The sequence below is a fragment of the Aotus nancymaae genome, unplaced genomic scaffold, assembly GCF_030222135.1.
Source record: "Aotus nancymaae isolate 86718 unplaced genomic scaffold, 86718_ANA_hifiasm-v0.15.2.pri h1tg000022l_1, whole genome shotgun sequence".
NCBI lineage: Eukaryota > Metazoa > Chordata > Mammalia > Primates > Aotidae > Aotus > Aotus nancymaae.
In genome coordinates this window covers 17,516,517-17,537,380 of record NW_026988435.1, presented here as the reverse complement: position 1 = coordinate 17,537,380, position 20,864 = coordinate 17,516,517, and the positions used below count along the sequence as shown (strand labels likewise).

General features: G+C 34.3%; 1 protein-coding gene across 27 annotated transcripts in view; it reads left to right on the top strand.

The window, feature by feature from the left end:
* ROBO2 (roundabout guidance receptor 2) overlaps positions 1-20,864 on the top strand; it is a 1,679,075-nt gene that overhangs the window by 1,636,398 nt on the left and 21,813 nt on the right. For all 27 annotated transcript variants that reach the window (XM_012444747.2, XM_064380041.1, XM_064380040.1 and 24 more), the window contains 3 exons: positions 4,358-4,514; positions 13,672-13,932; positions 18,487-18,692. In XM_012444747.2, coding sequence (XP_012300170.2) covers positions 4,358-4,514; positions 13,672-13,932; positions 18,487-18,692 — 624 coding nt within the window. The remainder of the gene's footprint in view (positions 1-4,357; positions 4,515-13,671; positions 13,933-18,486; positions 18,693-20,864) is intronic.

Sequence of the window (20,864 nt, the reverse complement as noted above, 5' to 3'; positions counted from 1 at the left end):
GATACCAAAAGATGAATTCAACTACAATGAAAATGATTATGGAGTGCTTCGTAATGTTAGTATATCATTGATGTGACTTCCTATTTTTGGACAAGATTTCAAAATATCATGTAATAGGATTTTTTATCTATTGAATGATATTCTAATGTACTGTACAAGAATGAGAAATTAATATTAATATTTAATTTCCAAAGAAATCATACAATCTTTGATATGGATAATTCTTTTATGGTATAAATTTTAATATGTATTTGAGACATAGCAACCAAACTAACAATCTATAATGTAGGTATCATGTAGCACAAATGGAAAGAAATACCCTTTACTGGACAGAAGTATAAACCTATTGTAATGACTTATAAGTGAAATCTTACTGGCCCAAATATCCTTACCTATAAAATAAGGCGGTTGTAGTAGACACACTCTAACTTTCAACCATGACATTTACATTGTATGGCTGATGACTTTGTGCATTTCTAATTTATTCCATGACCCCACTTGCTTAATTTGTTTGGATTAACTACATGCTGTTTGTTTGTACTGAGATTTTGTTTTATTGTTTAATTACAGGTTATTTGTAAAAGATTATAGTGTATTATGGCATGTCAAAGGCTACCAGGCATCAAGGCCATAAAGAGTTAAACTTTTTACATGATTAGGGTAACATTTTCTAAATTACTTTTCCTCAGGAGATGGAACCCTTTCGTCTGAAAATGTTAATGCTCCCTCTTCCCTTCAAAATAAGTTATTTGCTCTTCTTGACTATTGGTAGGATTAGATATATTATAGAATCCAGAAAATTTTAAACATCTGTTATGAATTTAAACTGGTTTAATAATATAGAAGAATTTTTTGAATGACCTTATATGTCATTTAGACTGCCATTTATTTATAGTAAGTCTCACAATTGTTCTGAATAATTAAAAAGTAATTTATCCTGGGCTTCCTTTTTATTTTATTAAAGATATGTAAAGTCACATGCAGTATGTAAAAATAAATATATATACTATAAGCCTAAGACTTTTAAAAGTCATTAAGATTACTAAGATTTTTAAAAAATCTTTAAGATTACTAAGACATTAAAAATCTTTCTTTAAGTATTCTATATGTATTGATTGCCACCACCAAGTTTTAAAAGTTATCTTTTGAGTAATTGTAAGCAGAACACGATTCACCATAGTGCTTAGTGCTTTTTTGAATCCATTAATCTCCTGAGTGACATTTATATATATCTATGAATTATATTAACTACTTCATCTACATTTGAATGCAAAATTACTTAAATTGATGATAGAAAGCATTCTTTAGTAGGTGAGAGTGAAGTGATTATTCTCTTTTTAGTTTAATGTTGGAGTTTTGTTTTATGCTTATAATCATAGGTATGTTTCCTAAGGCTTAAATTTAAGATCAAACCACCTTGTGGATAGCTAATCATATGGTATTACAAGATTTTCTTAATTTGTGCATAGCAATGTAAGCAATTTAAAATAATCACAGTGATAAAAGTGGACATTTCTGAATTATTTGAGTGAGTGTATCACCCTCTTTGAAACACTTATAAGTTATTCAATACACAAGTTCTGAGCACTTCCATTAAAAATCTCATCATTGAAAACAAAATCACCAGCCTGAGCAACATGGCGAAACACCATCTCTAAAAGAAATGCAAAAATTAGTCAAGTATGCTGGTGCTTGACTGTATTCCCAGCTACTTGAGAGGCTGGGGTAGAAGGATGCTTGAGCCTGGGAGGCTGAGGCTGCAGTGGATGTGTAAGACCCTGTCTCAAAGAAAAAGAAAAAAAAATATATACACACACACACACACACACACACACACACACACATATATACACCTAAATTAAATATATATGTAATTCATTAAAATATTCTCTCTTAAAAGATAATATAGGCAATTCTCACCTTAAAATTATTGAGGGTTCTTTGTTTACAAATAACAGCAATAGACTGTGGCTCACTTCACTCAAGATTCAAATGTCAGAGAATGTAAGTGACTTTGGTTCTGTCGTATGCTCTCCACCATGCTATGAGCCTACCACTTAGCTCACTGCTAAAAGAAGTAAGGTGTGTTAATTAGTAATCCTACCCATACTGCCCACAATGAGAGAGCAGAAATATTCCCCAAAGAAGTGAAAGTGGATGATGGATAGAAAGCCCTCACAAATTTCTTCTGTGAATCACCTCTGTTTCCAAAATACATTTTTAAATCTGTTTGGAAGAGTAGGTAATAAATGGCTTTCTTGAACTTTGGAAAATGAGTTCAACAGAATTCAGGGCTCTAGAAGTAGTAATTTCCAGTAAAAAGCTGCTGCACTCCGAATTTTGATTTTTCTCTTACTGAGTGACTATAGACCACATAACAATTGGAATGAACCTCAGTTACTTCATATATGAATGGAGATGCAAGAACTTGTCTATTTCTGTCACTCAGTTCTGGTGGTCATCACCTAATGTTTCTAAAGGTACTATGGAAAATGAAAAGCGTTTTTCTATATATAAATAAATAAGGAATAAAGGAGGTGTAACTAGAAGGAAAGCTACAAAAGACAAGTAGCTTAAACTATTCCCCTTTTAATCATTGAAATGGAGTTCTGATACCACAACAGAAGAGATGGTCCCTGTGTTACAATTTTGCTGACTTTTCAGGAAACAAAAGGATTAAGATTCATCTACCTTAAAGAAAAATGTTACAGATTTATATTCAAGCAAGTTTATTCTTATTCTGAGAGTCAGGCTATTAGTGGGATACTCATTGGGCCTGGAGAAGTTGAGAGTAGCGAAAGCTTTAGAAATCAAGAGGAGCTGGGTTTGCTCTAAAATAGAGGATATGGGAAAGGAAGAATACAATGTGTGGTATTTATTGAAGTCCGGTACATTCTGAGTACTTGATACCATTGTCTCTTGAAATTCTCAAAATAACTCAAAGAAGTAGTAACTTTATATCTGCTTTACATGTGTAAAAATGTAGGCAGTAACTATTGAGTAACTTATCTAGTAAGTAGGAAACTGGTCTGTAAACCCAAAACCAAATTCTTATCCTCTAAGCAGACTACCAAACAAGTATAATAAAAGGCATGGTGAAAACAATTTGTGTGCAGGAATATTCTTTTAAATGTGTGTAGGTATGCATGCTATGTGGAAAACATATACAATTTTATAACTGGCAATAAAGTATATCTCTAGTTTAACAGTTTTATCACTTCCTGGTGCTCAAATACGTTGCTATTAAATTACATAATATTCTGATTTGGCTGATGCAGATGAGTAATTGGTAGAAGAAAGGAGAAGAGTAGACTTCTAGGGATACTATGATATGTTGCTAGATAGCCCTGCTACAAATATTTTTTTGCTCACAACTTGGAGTACCAGAAAGATGAAGTCCCAATGATCAGTTAGATTTTCAGCAGATATATTGCTGTAGGCTGTGGTGGGAGTCACGGAAGTTACATAGGGTCCCCTGAAATGCCCTTTGTTATTCTGCTCCAAGAAGTACTCATTCCTCATCTGACTGTGGTCCACTTTTAAGGAAGAAGCTTTATTTGCTTAATTTTGGAAGAGTAAAAACTATGGCACTGTCCAAATGATAAATTATATTTAGTATATTTCATTAAGCTCCGTGTAATCCTAGATATGGCTCATATGCTGCCGGCTTACTTTCTGCTCATATTTTGTGCATGATTTCATTTGTATTACAATGCTCCTGAAACTGATTACTGTATTAATTTTTCCTCCGTTTTGGAATGTTATGAAATGTTATGCTTAAAATAGCTAAGAACTATTCACATTTATATGCAAAAATAATCATGCCATTCATTAGTTTAAAAGTCTATAAAATGTATCTTGGTGAAATATTTACAGTTATTTTCCCGATTGTAGCCGATTGATTTTTATCAGTAATTTTTAAGATAAAAATTGTTACTCTCCTGGATTAATTAAATTGAATAAGTTCTAATGGAAAAGTTTAGCCTGTATGCAAAAGAGTATTATAAGTGTACTAAAATTTGACATTTAAAAGAATTTGTTATGGCCCATTATTTCCTCTAACAATGAAAATGTGCAGGCAGCAGACATGAATAAATCAATAAGCATGCTTTTGATACAGCAGCCATGTTTTTGGTTTATTCAGCTCCGCTGTTAATGCACTAGGGAAAAAAAAGCAATATCGTTTTGAGTGATTTATTAAAATATTTTCCTTATTATATCATTTCATTGTTTATAGCTTGTAACAACTCCAACAGACTGATTCTGGTATTTTGAAATGTAGATACATCTTGCCATCTGATATATTCTATTTATTCTGATATTTGGCATCTCTGAATAAATACATCATTACTTTCAGGTGGGAAAGGTGGAAAAAAGAAGAAAAATAAAAATTCTTCTAAACCACAGAAAAACAATGGATCCACTTGGGCCAATGTCCCTCTACCTCCTCCCCCAGTCCAGCCCCTTCCTGGTACAGAGCTGGAACACTATGCAGTGGAACAACAAGAAAATGGGTAAAAATATTTTATTTCCTAACAAAATGGCCAGGGCTCTCCTCTCCTCTCTGTTGTTCATTTTTGCCATCATCTTGTGTTCTCTTATTGTTTCCCTTGCCCCCTACCACCATGTTCATTGCATTTTCCCTTCTTTTATTGTTTGCACTGTCTATATATTTTTAGCTGATAAATACAAAACAGCACATATTGAAGACTGAGAATCCTTGGCCTTCAAGTGCCTTAGATTGTCTGCAATCATGATAATGCGGCCTCCATTTATAATATTGCTTGTTAGTTTGAAAGCAAGTACCCACAGCTCTGTGAACTAAAGAGCCACTCCTGAGAAGGGCTGAAAAGGGAATTAAAATAACCTTCTTCATCATCCCTTGCAGTTCTCTAATGACTTGATGTCTGGCCATAGCAGGGCGCCACTGTAGAGCACCATCACAATGGGATAATTGTAGGGACCTGGCCAGTGGGTAGAACTTTAATCATCAGCTCTGATGGGAATTTAGGGGCCAGAACAATAATAGAGCCAATGCACACTCTGTAAGGAAACCTTTTTAAGCTATAAAATTTCCTTTGAGGGCCTTTAAATGTGACCAGTTTCCTTATTCTTTCCCAAGTGTCTCACAAGAGTTAGTTTTCCTCTGTTAGTTTAAGCTTTAAATGATTTTAAACACAAAGACACTGATACTTTTTATCCTCTAATTCCAAAAAAAAAAAACCCTGGTCAAAAAATCATAGTCTCCTTTCTAGTTTAATAATTCTAAAGGCTTTGTCTTCCTTATGATTCCCAGGTCACTGTTATTTTGACTGGGTCTTTATGTAAGATAAAAATATACAATAAAAGCAGTTTTTCTTTTCACATTTTTTTTTTTACTTAAAAATATTTAGATATTACAACATATCCATTTATTTCTATAATGGTTTATTTATTGCCTGGATTAAAAAAAAATCACATACTCATGCTTTAAAATTTTTTTGTCATTTTCTTTTCTTTGTACATAACTGTTGTCTTCAAGGTCTTCAGATTAATTTTTCTAATGGGAATTTTCTATGTCACAATATTAGCTTCCTTTAATGATAGCATTTGTCTTTTTTTGATATAATATATATATATACACATATATAGTTTGTATATGCATTATATATATGTACACACATACATTTATAAACAGTTTTTGTCTATGTCTTCCTCTCCCTCCAAAAGCCTTCATTTGTCTCTCTGAGATTGTAGTTCTTATTATATATGCATATATTACTATTTTACTTTTTTAAGTTCACATTTGAAATGGGAAACTAAAAGCATATCCTGTGTCCTCTTTCTCTAACTTAAATAATAAAATTCTGTGTATAATCTTAATTTATACTAGCATTATAAATATGTCAGTGCCACACGAATCATGAGCAAAGAAAACCAAAGATGTGTATTTCACAAGAAAAGATTATTAAGGAGCTCAGAAATCTGCATTTTAAAAGCTATAGTCAGAGAAGAGAGAAATGGGGACTCGTAAAATAGGAAGAGAAAGTAGTGCTGTTAAAGCTTTATATACATAAAGTCTTGAACTCAGATCACATGAAAATGTGGATAATTTTGAATTTTTTTCACCGTTGAATCTACAAAAAAACACACGGACTATAATAATTCCTGTAACCCCCTGCAATAAAACTAGTTAAATCAAAATCAGTGCTAAACTTCTCACTTTATTTCATTACCTTCCATTGGAATTGGAAATATTCATGAAATAATAGTTGGTGCAAATTTTTATTATTTGACACAAATTATTTTCAGTATAATTAAGACATAAAACACAAAATTGTTTTTACATATTTGGAAACTTTATATATATATATGTATTTTGAGTTACTTACCTTCAAGTTCTTGTTTGCCTTAAATACATAGTATTTGCTTTAAAATGTTATCATTCTTCCTAAAAATAGTGGTTGGATCTTAGCCAGTCAGTAATACTGACAACAAAATTCAATTTCCTAATGTTTTGAGCTCAGTTTCTAAACAATTGAAAATTATTATTTTAATTATTTATAATAAAAACACATATTTAAAGTTAATATAATAAGGACAAATAAACATTAATAGATTGGGGATGGTTTTGTCCATTTCTTGATGTATTCTTTATACTTTGATGTTTTCTAATCGGTAAACCATATGATACTGAAAAAGGAAAGATTATTGAACACAGTAGAATATTCTACTATTCATAATATTAATATTAAGTAATTCACAGAGGAAATCTTTAGAAGACATCTTCTAAATAATTTTTCTATAATTTGGAACATTCATAATTCAGGTTTAAGCTTTTCTTGATATACAAAATATAAAAAATTTAGAAACATTTTTGCTCTTGATACTTTAGAGATCAGACACTAATAAACACTGTTCTGCTCCTGATATACACACATATGCATACACACACACACACACACACGTACACACACAATTTTGTATGACAAGCCCTAACTCAGCAATGAGGAAGAACTAATAATTTCCCAACAGACGGGCAATCATATATACCAGGGATGCCAGGGAAAGCTTGTAGAAGTTAATTTTGAGGTGAATCTAGAATCATTTATTCACAAATAATAGAACCACATTTGGTGGCTGTTGGATGCCAGGCACTGAGCCAAAAATAAGGACAAAGAATAAAAAGAAAATGTCTCTGTCCAAAAGTGGTCTAGACATAGAATAGATAGTCAACAACTGTAACAAAATGTTACTATTTTGTGATTTTCTGTGCAAATGGAGAGAAATTTACTGGCCAAAGACATAAAAAAAAAAGAAAAAGAAAAAAGAAAAAAAGAAAAAGAAAAGAAATATAATACAATAAAAGACAAGAAAACAGGAAGTAGCAGATAGCCCCATTAGTCATTCTTTTGAAACCCAACCTTATGTTTGCCTCTGTTTCTGTTATTCCTAAAGCTTGCTCCTCTGTTGCAGAACTCCTCATATCACACTTAATTGCTCGTCTGTGCCCTTTATCAATTTGTTGCTGATGTCGGAGGCTTGTTGAGTTTGAAACCTGCGTAGGGTAGGAGATAATCTAAGATGTTTTGAAGGCAATTGTGAAGCCTTGTATGTCATACTGGAATTCTGATCTTTGAGTACATATGATGAATTGGAGGATGCGAGGCTGGGGCAGGTAGATAAAGCATGGAATATTGCAGTAGAATGGCCAATATCATGTAAATGGTAAGGGAATAAAACAAAGCAATAGCATTGGGTTGGAGGAAAGGTACATATTTAGGAGATATACCTAGTTAATGGTAATCATCATCTTGAAACTAATGTCTCTAGTTTTTTGTTACAATATTTAGTATTGTTTCTAAGAGCCTAGATATCATCATTTTTCATTCTAAGCCTTCCTTTCCACACATATCAAAATAAATATCGAAATAAAAGAAAATATATCAGAATATCAAAAGTTATCAATTGCCCAACAAAAAAGTATTTAATTGTTAATTCAGTAATATTTTCTCCCATCAAGATGCCTCTCTCAGCTTGACAAAAATTGTCAAAATGTATTAATCCCTAGCTATAAATACAATGCATTTTATCATAGTCATATGATTCTAGGAAGAATTCAATGGTAATTAAATGGAAAAGTGGAGCTTTTCTTTGTTACTGCAATTAGAGATTGGCAAGTTTCAGCCAGTGGTGAACTTTATTGTATCTTTATTAGTAATTTGGTATTTGTATCTGGCCTTTTATAAGTTCATTTACATGCAACATCGATTTGTTGTCATCTTTATCATTATTCATCAGGCAAGACAGATACTGTGATGCCTCATAGTTCACTGACAATAAGTCAAAGAACAAAAGCTTCTCCGTGAAAGGCTGACTGAAAGATCTTTGGTTTGGCATTAGCAGCATTTTCACAGTCCTTTTAATGTTACTACAAGAAAAAGTTGAAATTCTATCACTCAAATAAGATGTATATCTGTAAAATGTGAAGGAAACTGTAAAAACAGAGCTACACTTCATAAAATTTATAGAGTCTTCTCGCCTTTCTTCGGTAACTGTATGAAACCTAAGTGTTTGTTGCTTGGAATGGATTAAGACATGAATGCCATAGAGATAACAGACCATTCTTCTACTTCATATGATATATACCATGCCCCAACTTTCCTTCATTTATTCTTTCAGGTACTTCTAGCCTTTTCTTTTTTCTCTTTTCCCATTTTTCCTCTTTTGGCACATGGCAAGTAGAAGAATCTGTGGACGTTTTTCAGCTTTGCTATGGGGTAAAGAATTTGCTCCTTCCTGTTCTAGATTATCTTTATAAAAATAAGGACATGGAAAAATTGGTGATAACATCCCATTCTAGTTAACGGGAATAGCTAATGAAATATGTTTTAGTTATTTAATGCATTAAACAATGTATTTGAGCAATGTCAAAAATAATATTTATATAATTAGGCTCTTCTTTCCCTGATATTATTTGATTAATAAAAATTAATTGATTACAACATATTATAACTTCTCCTATGTTTCCTTAACACATGATGCATGTAACACATATTTCTTCTAATATATTCTCTATGAATTTTCATTTCATGTGTATATCCCTATTAGATTTTCAGAAGTAAGGATATCTTACTACCTCTGGAGTGTCAGAAATATCTTAGAAAAGAATAGACCACTTTCACTTGAAAGATTGAATGTGTAAACATTTTCTTTCTTTTTTCCAAGGTATGATATCCTTGGCCATAAACCAATGTAAGTAAGGAAACTGCACCTATTACTTTTTGGCCAAAAAAAAAAAAAGAAAAGGACTTTTTTGTAATAAGATTTACAAAGTAAATTTAATTATATCTATTTACGAATCAGAACAGCACGCACATTTCATACTGAAAACGGACAGTTCTCTTTTGATTAGCCTACTCTTATGTGTTTCTGTTTTACTTAATAAGGTGTCTTAAGTCAAATAAATAAATTATGATGAAAATGAAGCATTCTAATTCATGAAATGATTTGTGTGTTTTCAATTCAAATCAATACATATGCTTATGACCAACTCTTTTTAACATATTATATTAGGTATAATAAAACAAGAACGGTTCAATGTCATAACTGTAATGCAGTTGAGGAAAAGGTATTACAAACATGTGAAAAGTTAAATACAAAAATAAATTGGTCAAGAGTGACAGGAACCAACACTGGAAATGACCTAAGACTGTATATAATCAATTTTCGAAGAAACGTGCGAATATATTGTCAGTGCAAGTTCAGAGGAGTAATGTATGAGAGCTGGTTGGCCTCATCAAGGAAATCTTTATATAAGATACGGGATTTAGCCTGTGGCTTGAAGGATTTATAAGATTAAGATAGGTAAAATGGGAGGACTGCAGCTTATTGGATATAAGTGGATTCTTATATATAAATGTACCAGGATGGGAAAAAAAAGCATACAGAAAGATGAAAACACACTAATTTATTTTGACCAGGAGATTCTTGTTGTAAAAACTGTCTGAAAAGTTAGATTGAGGCTTAGACATATTTAATGGATGGAATAAAGAGAAGTAAATATTTTTATTCAGACCATCCTGATGTTTTCATAGATGAATTTGTAAGTGGTGGGTAGGATAGATGAGAGGTTGGGAAAAACTAAAAGCAGCAAGTCCCACCGGACAATGAGTAAAAAATTTTCAAGCAATAGGACTTTTTTCCAAGTGAAATTTAGTTGTGATCTCCGGCATATAGAACAGATAAAAATGGCATCAATTTAGAGCAATGTTTTTTTTCAATTCAGATTAGCACTCATTATATAGTCAATTGAATGGAATACCGCCTAAACGATGGTATTTTCTAGTACAAAAATTGCTATTTGTAACACATTGGTGTCTGTCTGTTGTTTATAATGTCTAATATTATAAAAGGCACTTAGGAGGAAATATTCCTTTCAAACCATACAGGGCTTGTGAAACAGGATCTTACAACTCATTTAGGTAGCCTCAGCAAGAGAAGAAAATGGCCATAGAAATGAAAATAAAGGTGTCAGAATTATAACTTGCTTTGAAGGAAAAATCTTTGGGATTTAGGAAAAAGAATTTAGGGACTAAGGAGATTGAACGCAAAAGATGATATTATTCCCTAAAAGCAAAAACAAAAAACCCTTTCTGTAAGTATCTATGGCCCACAGGAAATTTTCAAACTCCTTTTAGGGGCTGATAAGGCCTTCTTTGAGCAGCCTATCCCCAATTCCCCTGCCATTTTCACTGCCAGCTTTCTTCCTTCTTTGCCAGCTCTTGGCATTTAGGGAACTATTGGAACGCTTCAAATTTCTTTCTCTTCCTCTGGGCTTCCACACATGTTGTTTAAAATATTCCTTCTGCTGGTGGTCAGCATAGCCCTGCCCAACTCCAAAACTAGTTTAGACCTCCTGCTTTCTACTTTCATAGCATCCTGCATTGCTGATCATTTGTTTAATATCAGCTTTCCCCACTGAAATGCATGCTCTGTGAAACATTCAGGGCCCTGACACATACTTGTCCAAAAAAAATTCGGAGTTTTTTTTTTTAAATAAAGTTTATTTTTTTACATCTGTTTTAGGCTCACAGAAAAATTGAGCAGAAAATGCAGATTTATCCCAGCCCCTACACATGGACAGCCTCCCCAACTGTCAACATTCTCCACCAGAGTGGAACATTTGTAACAATTGATGCACCTACATTCACATGTCATCATCATCCAGAGTCCCTAGTTTATATTAGGGCTCTCACTGTATTGAATGTTCTATGGATTTGGACAAATGCAATACATGCCTCCACCATTATTGTATCATACAGAGTAGTTTCACTGCCCTAAAATTCCTCTGTTCTTTGCCTATCCTTCTTTGCTAGATGGCTTCCTCCCATCTAGCCTCTGGAAACTACTCATCTTTTTCCTGTCTCCATAGTGTTGCCTTTTCCAGAGTGTCATGTAGTTGGAATCTTATTGTGTGTACCTTTTTTAGATTGGCACTTTTTACTTGGTGATATGTGTTCACGTTTCTCGCTTGTCTTTTTATGGCTTAACAGCTCATTTCTTTTTAGTAACAATAATATTCCATAGCCTGGTTGTACTGTAGTTTATTTATCCATCTACCTACTGGGAGACATCTTGGTTGCTTCCAAGTTTTGGCAATTATGAATAAAACCAATATAAATATACATGTTCAAGTTTTATAATGAATTCAGCTTTTTTTTTTTTTTGACCGAGTTTCGCTCTTGTTACCCAGGCTAGAGTGCAGTGGCGCGATCTCGGCTCACCGCAACTTCTGCCTCCTGGGTTTAAGCAATTCTCCTGCCTCAGCCTCCCAAGTAGCTGGGACTATAGGCACGTGCCACCATGCCCAGCTAATTTTTTGGATTTTTAGTAGAGACGGGGTTTCACCATGTTGACCAGGATGGTCTCGATCTTTTGACCTCGTGATCCACCCGCCTCAGCCTCCCAAAGTGCTGGAATTACAGGCATGAGCCACTGTGCCTGGCCAAATTCAACTTTTAAACAGAATAAATAGAAAGTCATCCAAGTCAAAATATTCAAGAATCATCTTGAAATTTATGAGTTACTGTTTGTAAGATAGATCAAGACTAGAGATGTACATTTTTGATATTTATTAATATCATAGTTTGCCTAATCTCTCATGTACCAGATACTACACTAGATGCAAGAAGTGTCTGAGAATTACAGCTTCCTTGAATTTAAGAATCTCACAAAATATTGGGAGAAAAGAGACACAGAAACAACTAATTCCAATATAATATGGGGAGTACCACAATTTAAGTATTATAGAATTGCAATTAATTCCATATGAAGTGGGGCAGAGAAGACTTCACAAAGCTGATGATGTTTGAAGTGAATCTGGTTAAAGGAAGAGTAGGCACTTACCAGCAAATGATTTGAGAAGAGGTATAAACAGACGTAGACTTTAGAAGAAAATAGAGTATACGAATGTTGAGGAAATAGTGCGAGATTAAGCTTGAAAGATGAGTTTATCAGATGAGGATGGGTATTTTTAGACTCAGCTAATGAGTTGGAAAGTTTTTTTTAATATTAGTTATAATCACTAAATAATTTTAGGCTTAGGCATGATGTGAATGAAGATTTTAGAGATATATTCTACTGCACGTGTGTAAGAAAGGGCAGAACAGAAGATGATACAGAAAAGAAGGAAAGCTAATGAGCTAGCTTACAGCAGGAAACTGATGTGTGATTGTGGCAGTGGGGATGAATTGTAGGAGAAAGATTCATTAGATATTTAAGAGGTTGAGTTTATAAGACCATGATATCCAATAATGCTATTTACCTTTTCCTTGTCTGTTTTTAAAAGGATGTTATAATCTATTTGATTTCTGAAAATATTCAGTCTACAGAGAATTGAAATAAAAATACTATTGATTTTGTCTCATGGTTAAAATTTTCTGGATTAATTTTCTATGTTTGTAGACCATAGTCCCTAAAAAAAATATGATTTCAAAATAATTGTTATATTTTACACTCAAAATTTGTTTAAAGGATAAATCTCACATTTTTAATACAATAAAAATATTATTTTTATTTTATAGGGCAAGATTTTGAACTTCGGTTTTATGATTTGCATTTGGATGACAAGATAAAGAGGAATTAGTTTCTACTGAGAAAATTAAGAGAATCAAAGAGATACTGAATGCATTTATATCATAGTCTTAATAACATATGGAATGAAATGTTGTCAGAGATCTAGAATAAGAATAAGTAAAATTATCCAATAACTTCTTAGATAATCAATCAGCTATATTGGCATATAATGTTAGTGCACAAGTCTGAACAGGAGAAGGAAGTAGTTAAATCTACAAGCACTAAATTCATTAATTGTCTTTAATTAGCAATTTGGTTTTTCCACATGAGTAAGTTTGTTGGGAAGTTATTGCCTCTTATAACTGTGGGGTAACAATTAGCTAATAAGGTCTTTTAAGAATAAATTGAGATATTGAGATAAAGGATGTAATTACAATTAGAGATTAAGATAATAGCCAGGTGATTTACTGTGGTGGCACCAACAGCTTCAGGAGGAAATAAACTGAGAGAACGTTTTAGATACCATGTGGTTGCTGCTTATTGCTAGTATAATTGTGTGCATGTGTGCTTATGTATACATCTGTCAATGTGCATATTTTTCTCATTTAATTTCAGCTATGACAGTGATAGCTGGTGCCCACCACTGCCTGTACAAACTTACCTACACCAAGGTATGGAAGATGAACTGGAAGAAGATGATGATAGGGTCCCAACACCTCCTGTTCGAGGCGTGGCTTCTTCTCCTGCTATCTCCTTTGGACAGCAGTCCACTGCAACTCTTACTCCATCCCCACGGGAAGAGATGCAACCCATGTTGCAGGCTCACCTGGATGAGTTGACAAGAGCCTATCAGTTCGATATAGCAAAACAAGCATGGTAAATATCTTCGTTAAGTCAAGGGACCCATGCTTTCAATGCATGAAAATTTTTTTTCAAATAAATTCACAAGAGATTCTGATAGAACTACACAGCTAGGGTTGAAAATGATTTCATTTAGCTAAATATATCGATTGAAGAAATGTTAAATAATTTGGTCAAAGTCACATTTTCAGAGAGTGAACTAGAGCAAGAATTCAGATCTGCTGAAATTCAGGCTAAAGTGCTCTTGGCTACACCAGAATCTTTTCTAATTTATGGTTTATCTTCAATTAACTTATCCTTGAACTCACTTCCAATTAAGTAATAAAAGACTCCTTTTAGATTCTTCAAAGTGCCTTGATTAATTCTGTATGTGGTTGTGAATATGTAAATATAAGCTTCTGCAAATCACATATGGTTAGTGTTAATTATTAAAAGACTCTCTTGGCCGGGCGTGGTGGCTCACGCCTGTAATCCTAGCACTTTGGGAAGCCAAGGCAGGTGGATCATGAGGTCAGGAGTTCGAGACCAGCCTGACCAACATGGTGAAACCCTGTCTGTACTAAAAATACAAAAATTAGCTGGGTGTGATGGTGGGCATCTGTAATCCCAGCTATTCAGTAGGCTGAGGCAGGAGAATTGCTTTAACTGGGGAGGCGGAGGCTGCAGTGAGCTGAGGTTGCACCACTGTACTCCAACTGGGTGACAGAGCAAGATTATGTCTGAAAAAAAAAAAAAAAAAGACTCTCTTTACCCGAATTAAATGAAACAGAAAAAACAACAATATTAGTATCAGTAAATGCATAAAAAGCAGGAATATCGAAGATTTCACATTTCATTTTCTAATCCATCTATTAACTTTTGTAAACTATAGATAGCAATTTACCTAGGTATCTTGTGGAATTAATGCAGAAATATAAATGCGACTAACTCACAATTTCATACAGGTTTTGTTGTTATTCAGTGTTTCTACTTTAAAATAGTGGTATAAAAGTCTGGGCTTTTGAAAATTAAATCTCCATGTCATACCTCTGATTTTCTTCTGTTGATTTACACTTTCTGCTTGAAATCTGGGTAAATTTTTAAAATAGTATTTAGTTGTGTTTTTTAAAATAATTCTAGCTATGGGGATAAATTGATAAAATTCTTATTCTCATCATTAATGAAATATTTATTTTTCAAATACAGCTAACTGTACATAGAAAGAGATACAAACCCAGAAGCATTACCTAAAGATTATTACAAACAGCCCCTTTTCTTAAGATTGGGGATTCTTGAACATTTTCTAACAATCATCAGATGTTTTCTCAAAGGTCAAAGACAACTGTTAAACACTGTTATTTTGCATCAATCTGCTTTTTATAAAACATCACTATTGAAGTTGAAGCCAGCTGCTTCAAGAGCCATAAGACTTCCTTCACATTAACTAATGAAGCCATGCAGTTTGGTCATTTAAAGCACAGACTCTAGCTGAAGGGTTCTCAAATTTGCCTACATTTTAGAGCCTATTTTAAGGTTATCCATTTGGATAACCTTAAAATATATTGATACGTGGGCTCTACTCCCAGAGAAAGATTCTGACTCCATGATCTGGAATTTGACTGGGGACCACCAGGTTTGGGACTACTGCCATGGAGATGAACCTGTCTTACTGGCTGCATGACTTTGGGCAACTTGCTGAACATTTACATGCTACAGTTTCCTCATATGTAATTAGCTCATATAAGAAATTAGAGGGCAATCCCCAAGACCACCTATATTTCAGATACCAAGTACAATTTTCAAGGGTCCCCAAGAGCACCCTAAAGTTTGAGAATTATCTATAGTAAGTCATAGAACTCACCAAAAGATTTCACACTCATAGTTACAGTTTATTACAGCGAAATGATACACATTAAAATCAGCCAAAAGAAGAAATGCATGGGACACAGTCTAGGAAAATTCCAAAAGCAGAGCTTGTAGTTGTCTTCTCTCAGTGGAATCATGGACAGCATTACTTTCCCAACAGAGTGTGACATTAAACACCATGGAGAATTGCCAGCCAGGGACGGGCACACCTTCCCTGAGGTCCTGCGACTTCATTTTGGCTCTGTCACATAGACATTATTGACTATCCACATGGCTGACCTCAATTTCCAGTGCCTCCAGAGGCTGAGGTGATATCGTGCAACGCCAAGGCCCACCATAAATCACATTGCTATGCTTTCTGGAGTGGCCTATGGCCTCTCGGTAAACAGAGAGACTTATCAAACAGGACATTCTGAGGGCTTAGAGATTTCCTCCCAGGAGTAGAGGGCAAAGGCCTAACCTCTCTTGGGTCAAGGTTCAATTCTTCGTTACATATTTTAGTTTTTGTGAGAATTAAATGAGTATGAACTTTTACACTACTGTACCCGGCTGTTATATTAGCTGTTATTATTTAGGAAGGCCTGGGTTTCTACCCGAGTTGTTCACTGCTTTCTTCCCATACTTAGAAGAATGTCTCACTTAGTAAGTGCTTGATAAATATTTGCCAAAAAAAAAAATGAACAGATTAGTTCATCTCCACCTGCTCCAAATACCCACAGAGTACACCCTGATTCTTCTGAATGTGTTCCTACTCAACCCAGCAATCTTTCAGAACACCTTGGCTGACTCCATACGTGGGAGTTATGAGACTGCATGTGCTTCTGGTTTGGAAGTGACTCTCTATCTGGGTTGCACGTCGACATCTTAGGAGGACTGTTAACAGATAATAATTCCCAGGCTCCACCTCCCAGAGTCTGTTTCTATTGATTCATGAAGTACACAGCACAGTGCCTGTCACTAGAAGATATTTAAAAATGTTATGTATCCTCTTCTGGTATTTCAATTTATCTCTTAATTTTCCTTAAAGAGGAGTACGTTTTTTTAACCCTCAAGGTATATTTGTTCCATTAAGAGGTGTCAACAGTGATGTAGGACCAGAGTGTTGGCCTGATCCAGCCCTCCCAGGACCGAAGAAAACATCATTATAGGAGAATGAATCATATTGCCCTATAGCCTCTTGCTCATCCCTTAGTTGTCTCCATTCCCAATTCATAAGCAGATTTGAGGCAACACTTAGAGCAAGATGTGCTCATCTACCCTCAAGGTTTTCTGTAGTAATACTTAGGAAACTTGCTATTTCTTCCGATCTTTCAACTAGCAAGCTGTGATGAATGCCACATACTAACTTGGGGTCTCAACTTTCTGATCTATTAAAAATTAAAGACTGTTGTCTGATGATATTGAGGTAGCTTTAAGAATTAGAATTTTTTTTTAATATTGAAATATCTAAAATTCTGTTAACATTGGAGTTGATTACAAGTTGAAGAAGCCAGTTGGGAGAGAAAATTAAACAAATTTAGGAAGAATGAAATATTTTCCCCAAAGAATGCAAATGGTAAAGCAAAATAATCTCATGTCCTTCATTCAAGAGCAAACAATAAAAATGCATAGTACTTTTTAATATCTTCCTTAAATAGCCTGGTCTTTTAAATACTTTTTTATGAAGGCAAAGAAAATACTTAATATGGTAAAACATGTAGTACATTCACTTTTTAATACTGGTAACAAATAACAATGAATTGATTTCATTTAACATTTTATGGTTTAGAAGAAAATCTGAGTAGACCCAAAGAAAAATCAACTGGGCCTTACTGCCCAACTTCATACTTTGTTAGCTACCTGGTTTGAAACAAGTCACTTAAATTTGACCTTCAATTTGATAAATTCTAAAGAAGGTTGAGCCAAGCATGATGGCTCATGCCTGTGATCCCAGCACTTTGGGAGGCTGAGGCAGGACCTTTGCTTAAGCCCAGGAGCTTCAGATTAGCTTAGACAACATAGTGAGATTCCCACTCTACAACACTAGCTGGGCATGGTGAGGCATATCTGTAATGCCAGCCACTTGGGAGGCTGAGGCGGGAGGATCACTTGAGCCCCGGGAGTAAGGGTTGTGGTGAGCCATGATTGCATGACTGCACTCCAACCTGGGCAATGGTACAAGATCCTGTCTCTCAAAAAAATTAAATAAATAAATACAAAATGATTGATAATACATGATCTATTTTTTTCATAAAGTTGAGATTAGAATTCTCTATTCATCGCAGAAGGTTTATTTAGCACACTAGTGTTCTAGACACAGAGAATGCTTAGATGAATTGTTTATTCCTTTGAGGAGTTTAAGATTTTGGTGGGTGACGCTAAACTGGGAACAAAAGTATAGTCTTTTTGGAGAAAAATATCAACTTTAAATAGTTACTCATGATGAATATTCCTATTCTCCTGTGGATGACTTATTTTCACAGAAACACTGGGTCCATATTTTTTTATCTCCATGTATTATCCTATAAATGCCAAGTAAAGAGTTTAATGGTCTATGTTGTACTTTTTTTGGTGAGGCTCGTATTGATAGCCATTGTCTCTGCTGAAAGCATTGTGAACTCCAAAATTAGTTAATGGAAAGGAAAAAGACAATATGAGTTAGTATAGCATGCATTTAATTCAAATTATAATTTTGTCGCATAGTAATGAATTGCTTTTCTTTTTAAAATTTCATTTGAATTCTAGGCACATTCAAAGCAATAATCAACCTCCACAGCCTCCGATTCCACCATTAGGTTATGTGTCCGGAGCCTTGATTTCTGATTTGGAAACGGATGTTCCAGATGATGATGCTGATGATGAAGAGGAAGCTTTAGAAATTCCCAGGCCCCTGAGAGCACTGGACCAGACACCTGGATCCAGTATGGACAATCTAGACAGCTCTGTGACAGGTAATGGAACCAATTTAATAGGAATAACTGACCTATCGGTAACATTAAAATGCATCAAAAATCAACTACTTCCTTATTGTAAGATTTATTCCACTCCATCTATTTCTGTAACATTTTAAATATGTTAATATTAAATACAAAATCAAAAAGGATTTGGAAATACTTTTGCTTTGCTGCAAAAATGATAAGAAAATTCATGAATTTTAAAAGGCTTTAAAGGCATGAAAGAAAACTCAATTATATCTAGAGCTTTCATGAGAAGTTCACTCTACTAGGAAACCAAGTCTATTACATTGAAAACCTTGACTTTTATAAATGATCTCTTTTTTTAATATCGGGAGCAACATACAAAATGAATGCAATCTTAAAATGCTTCTTGATATTTCACTCTGTAAAATCATTCACTGATGGAGAGTAAACAAGTCTCCTGAATAAGCCACTTTAAGGTTGTACAGGGAATTATTTTTAGAGTGAAGAAAATGTATAGTGAGATAAGCCATATGTTTATGCATTTCACATTGCTGAATCTAGCAAATGCTTCTCTTCCAAGAAATGCAGTTATTTTTCCTGTTTACTTCTTTGGCTTCCTCTTGCCTTTGTTCACCAAATGAAAGACTTCCACTGGTACTCTTCTCTGATGATCCCAGGATGGAGATATAACCTATTTTCAAGGATTTTTAAAGAGAACTTTAAATCGTAATATGGAATCAATGAATATGGAGAAAAGTAAAGATTCAGTCTTTCTGTTCAAATAGATACATATTGTTGGACACACACACAAAAAAATGCCTCTTACATCACTGTGTAGACAGAGCTACTACAAACTGAAGTCTGGTCTCTGCATCTCATTGGGTTTTCTCAGAAGACTGCTCATATCTGTATTTACCATGATGACATCTTTCATCCTAGGAAGTATTTTATCACAATCCCACTTAATTCATCTTTTATGCCAACAACTTCCAGACTTTCTCAGAGTTACACAGTGTGTTAGAGTTCTGCAAACGCTGATGGAAACTGGTTTATGACAGTGATAAAGCAGCATCAGTGCCTATGATTTTCCTCTGCATTCCTCCCTGAATTACACAATGTGTGATGCATGAGCCCATTTTTCAGTTTTTCTTCTTACCCAGGGGCTGGTCTGCTTGCCAGCCTAATTAAGATTTAATAACCGCAGATACACTGCTGTGATTTGAAACCCAGATCCAACCGAAGGTGATAGAGCACAAGTTAAAATCTTCAAATGCAGAGAGCTGACTTATTAGTGCACTATTATATTAAGCCCCTTTGCCTGAATTTCCAGCATGATCTCCTTCAGGGTAAAAATTCTGCATATTTTTGCATATTTCACTAATGATAATGATACTGAACTCCTTTCCATTAGGAATGCAGTAACAAATTGCAATAATGATGAAAAAAGTCAGCTATAGTCTGTGTAGTTCTTTTATTAAATATTATAATGTCAAAGAGATAAATACGGCTATAAATCAGGAGAATGCCATTTTGCACTACTCCATGCTCACCTATAACATGTTAGGCTGCCTGATGTGCCTGCACCTCCAGCAATCTGCATTTCTCCTGTAGCTAGTGTAATGCTCATTCCAAATGAAGCTTTTATGGCTAAGAAAACAAAGTCTGGTTTCCTCCTTGAATTCACTGCTTAATTACTGCTACATATAAAAACCTCAGGGTGTTTAGGTTTGTATTCCATGATGAGCTTATCCTATGAATAATACATCTCTTTAGTAAAAGAAGTTATTCTTTACACAAAAGTAGCCAAATGCAAACCCACTTTTCCTTTTCTTTCTCTTCCACAACAACTCTGTGGAGAAGGTGCAATCAAAGATTTAATTTGCTTTCTAGGGTATGTGAGTGAGTGCTTATAAGTGTGTGTGTGTGTGTGTGTGTGTAAGGTGTGTGAGTGTATTAGAGTATGGGTGTGGGTGCTTGTGTAGGGAGTGTGTGCATGTATAAATGTGTGAGAGTGTAGATAAGATTGTAAGTGTAAAACAGTGTGTGTGCATGCATGCATGCACACATATGTGAGAATAACCCTGAGGTGGATGTGCATAGAGACTGAATATTAGAGAAATCAACATGCCAATGAACATTGTTCTAACATGCTTATATTTTCCTCAGATACTTCAGGCTAGTTTAATGGCGCTAAATGAGGTA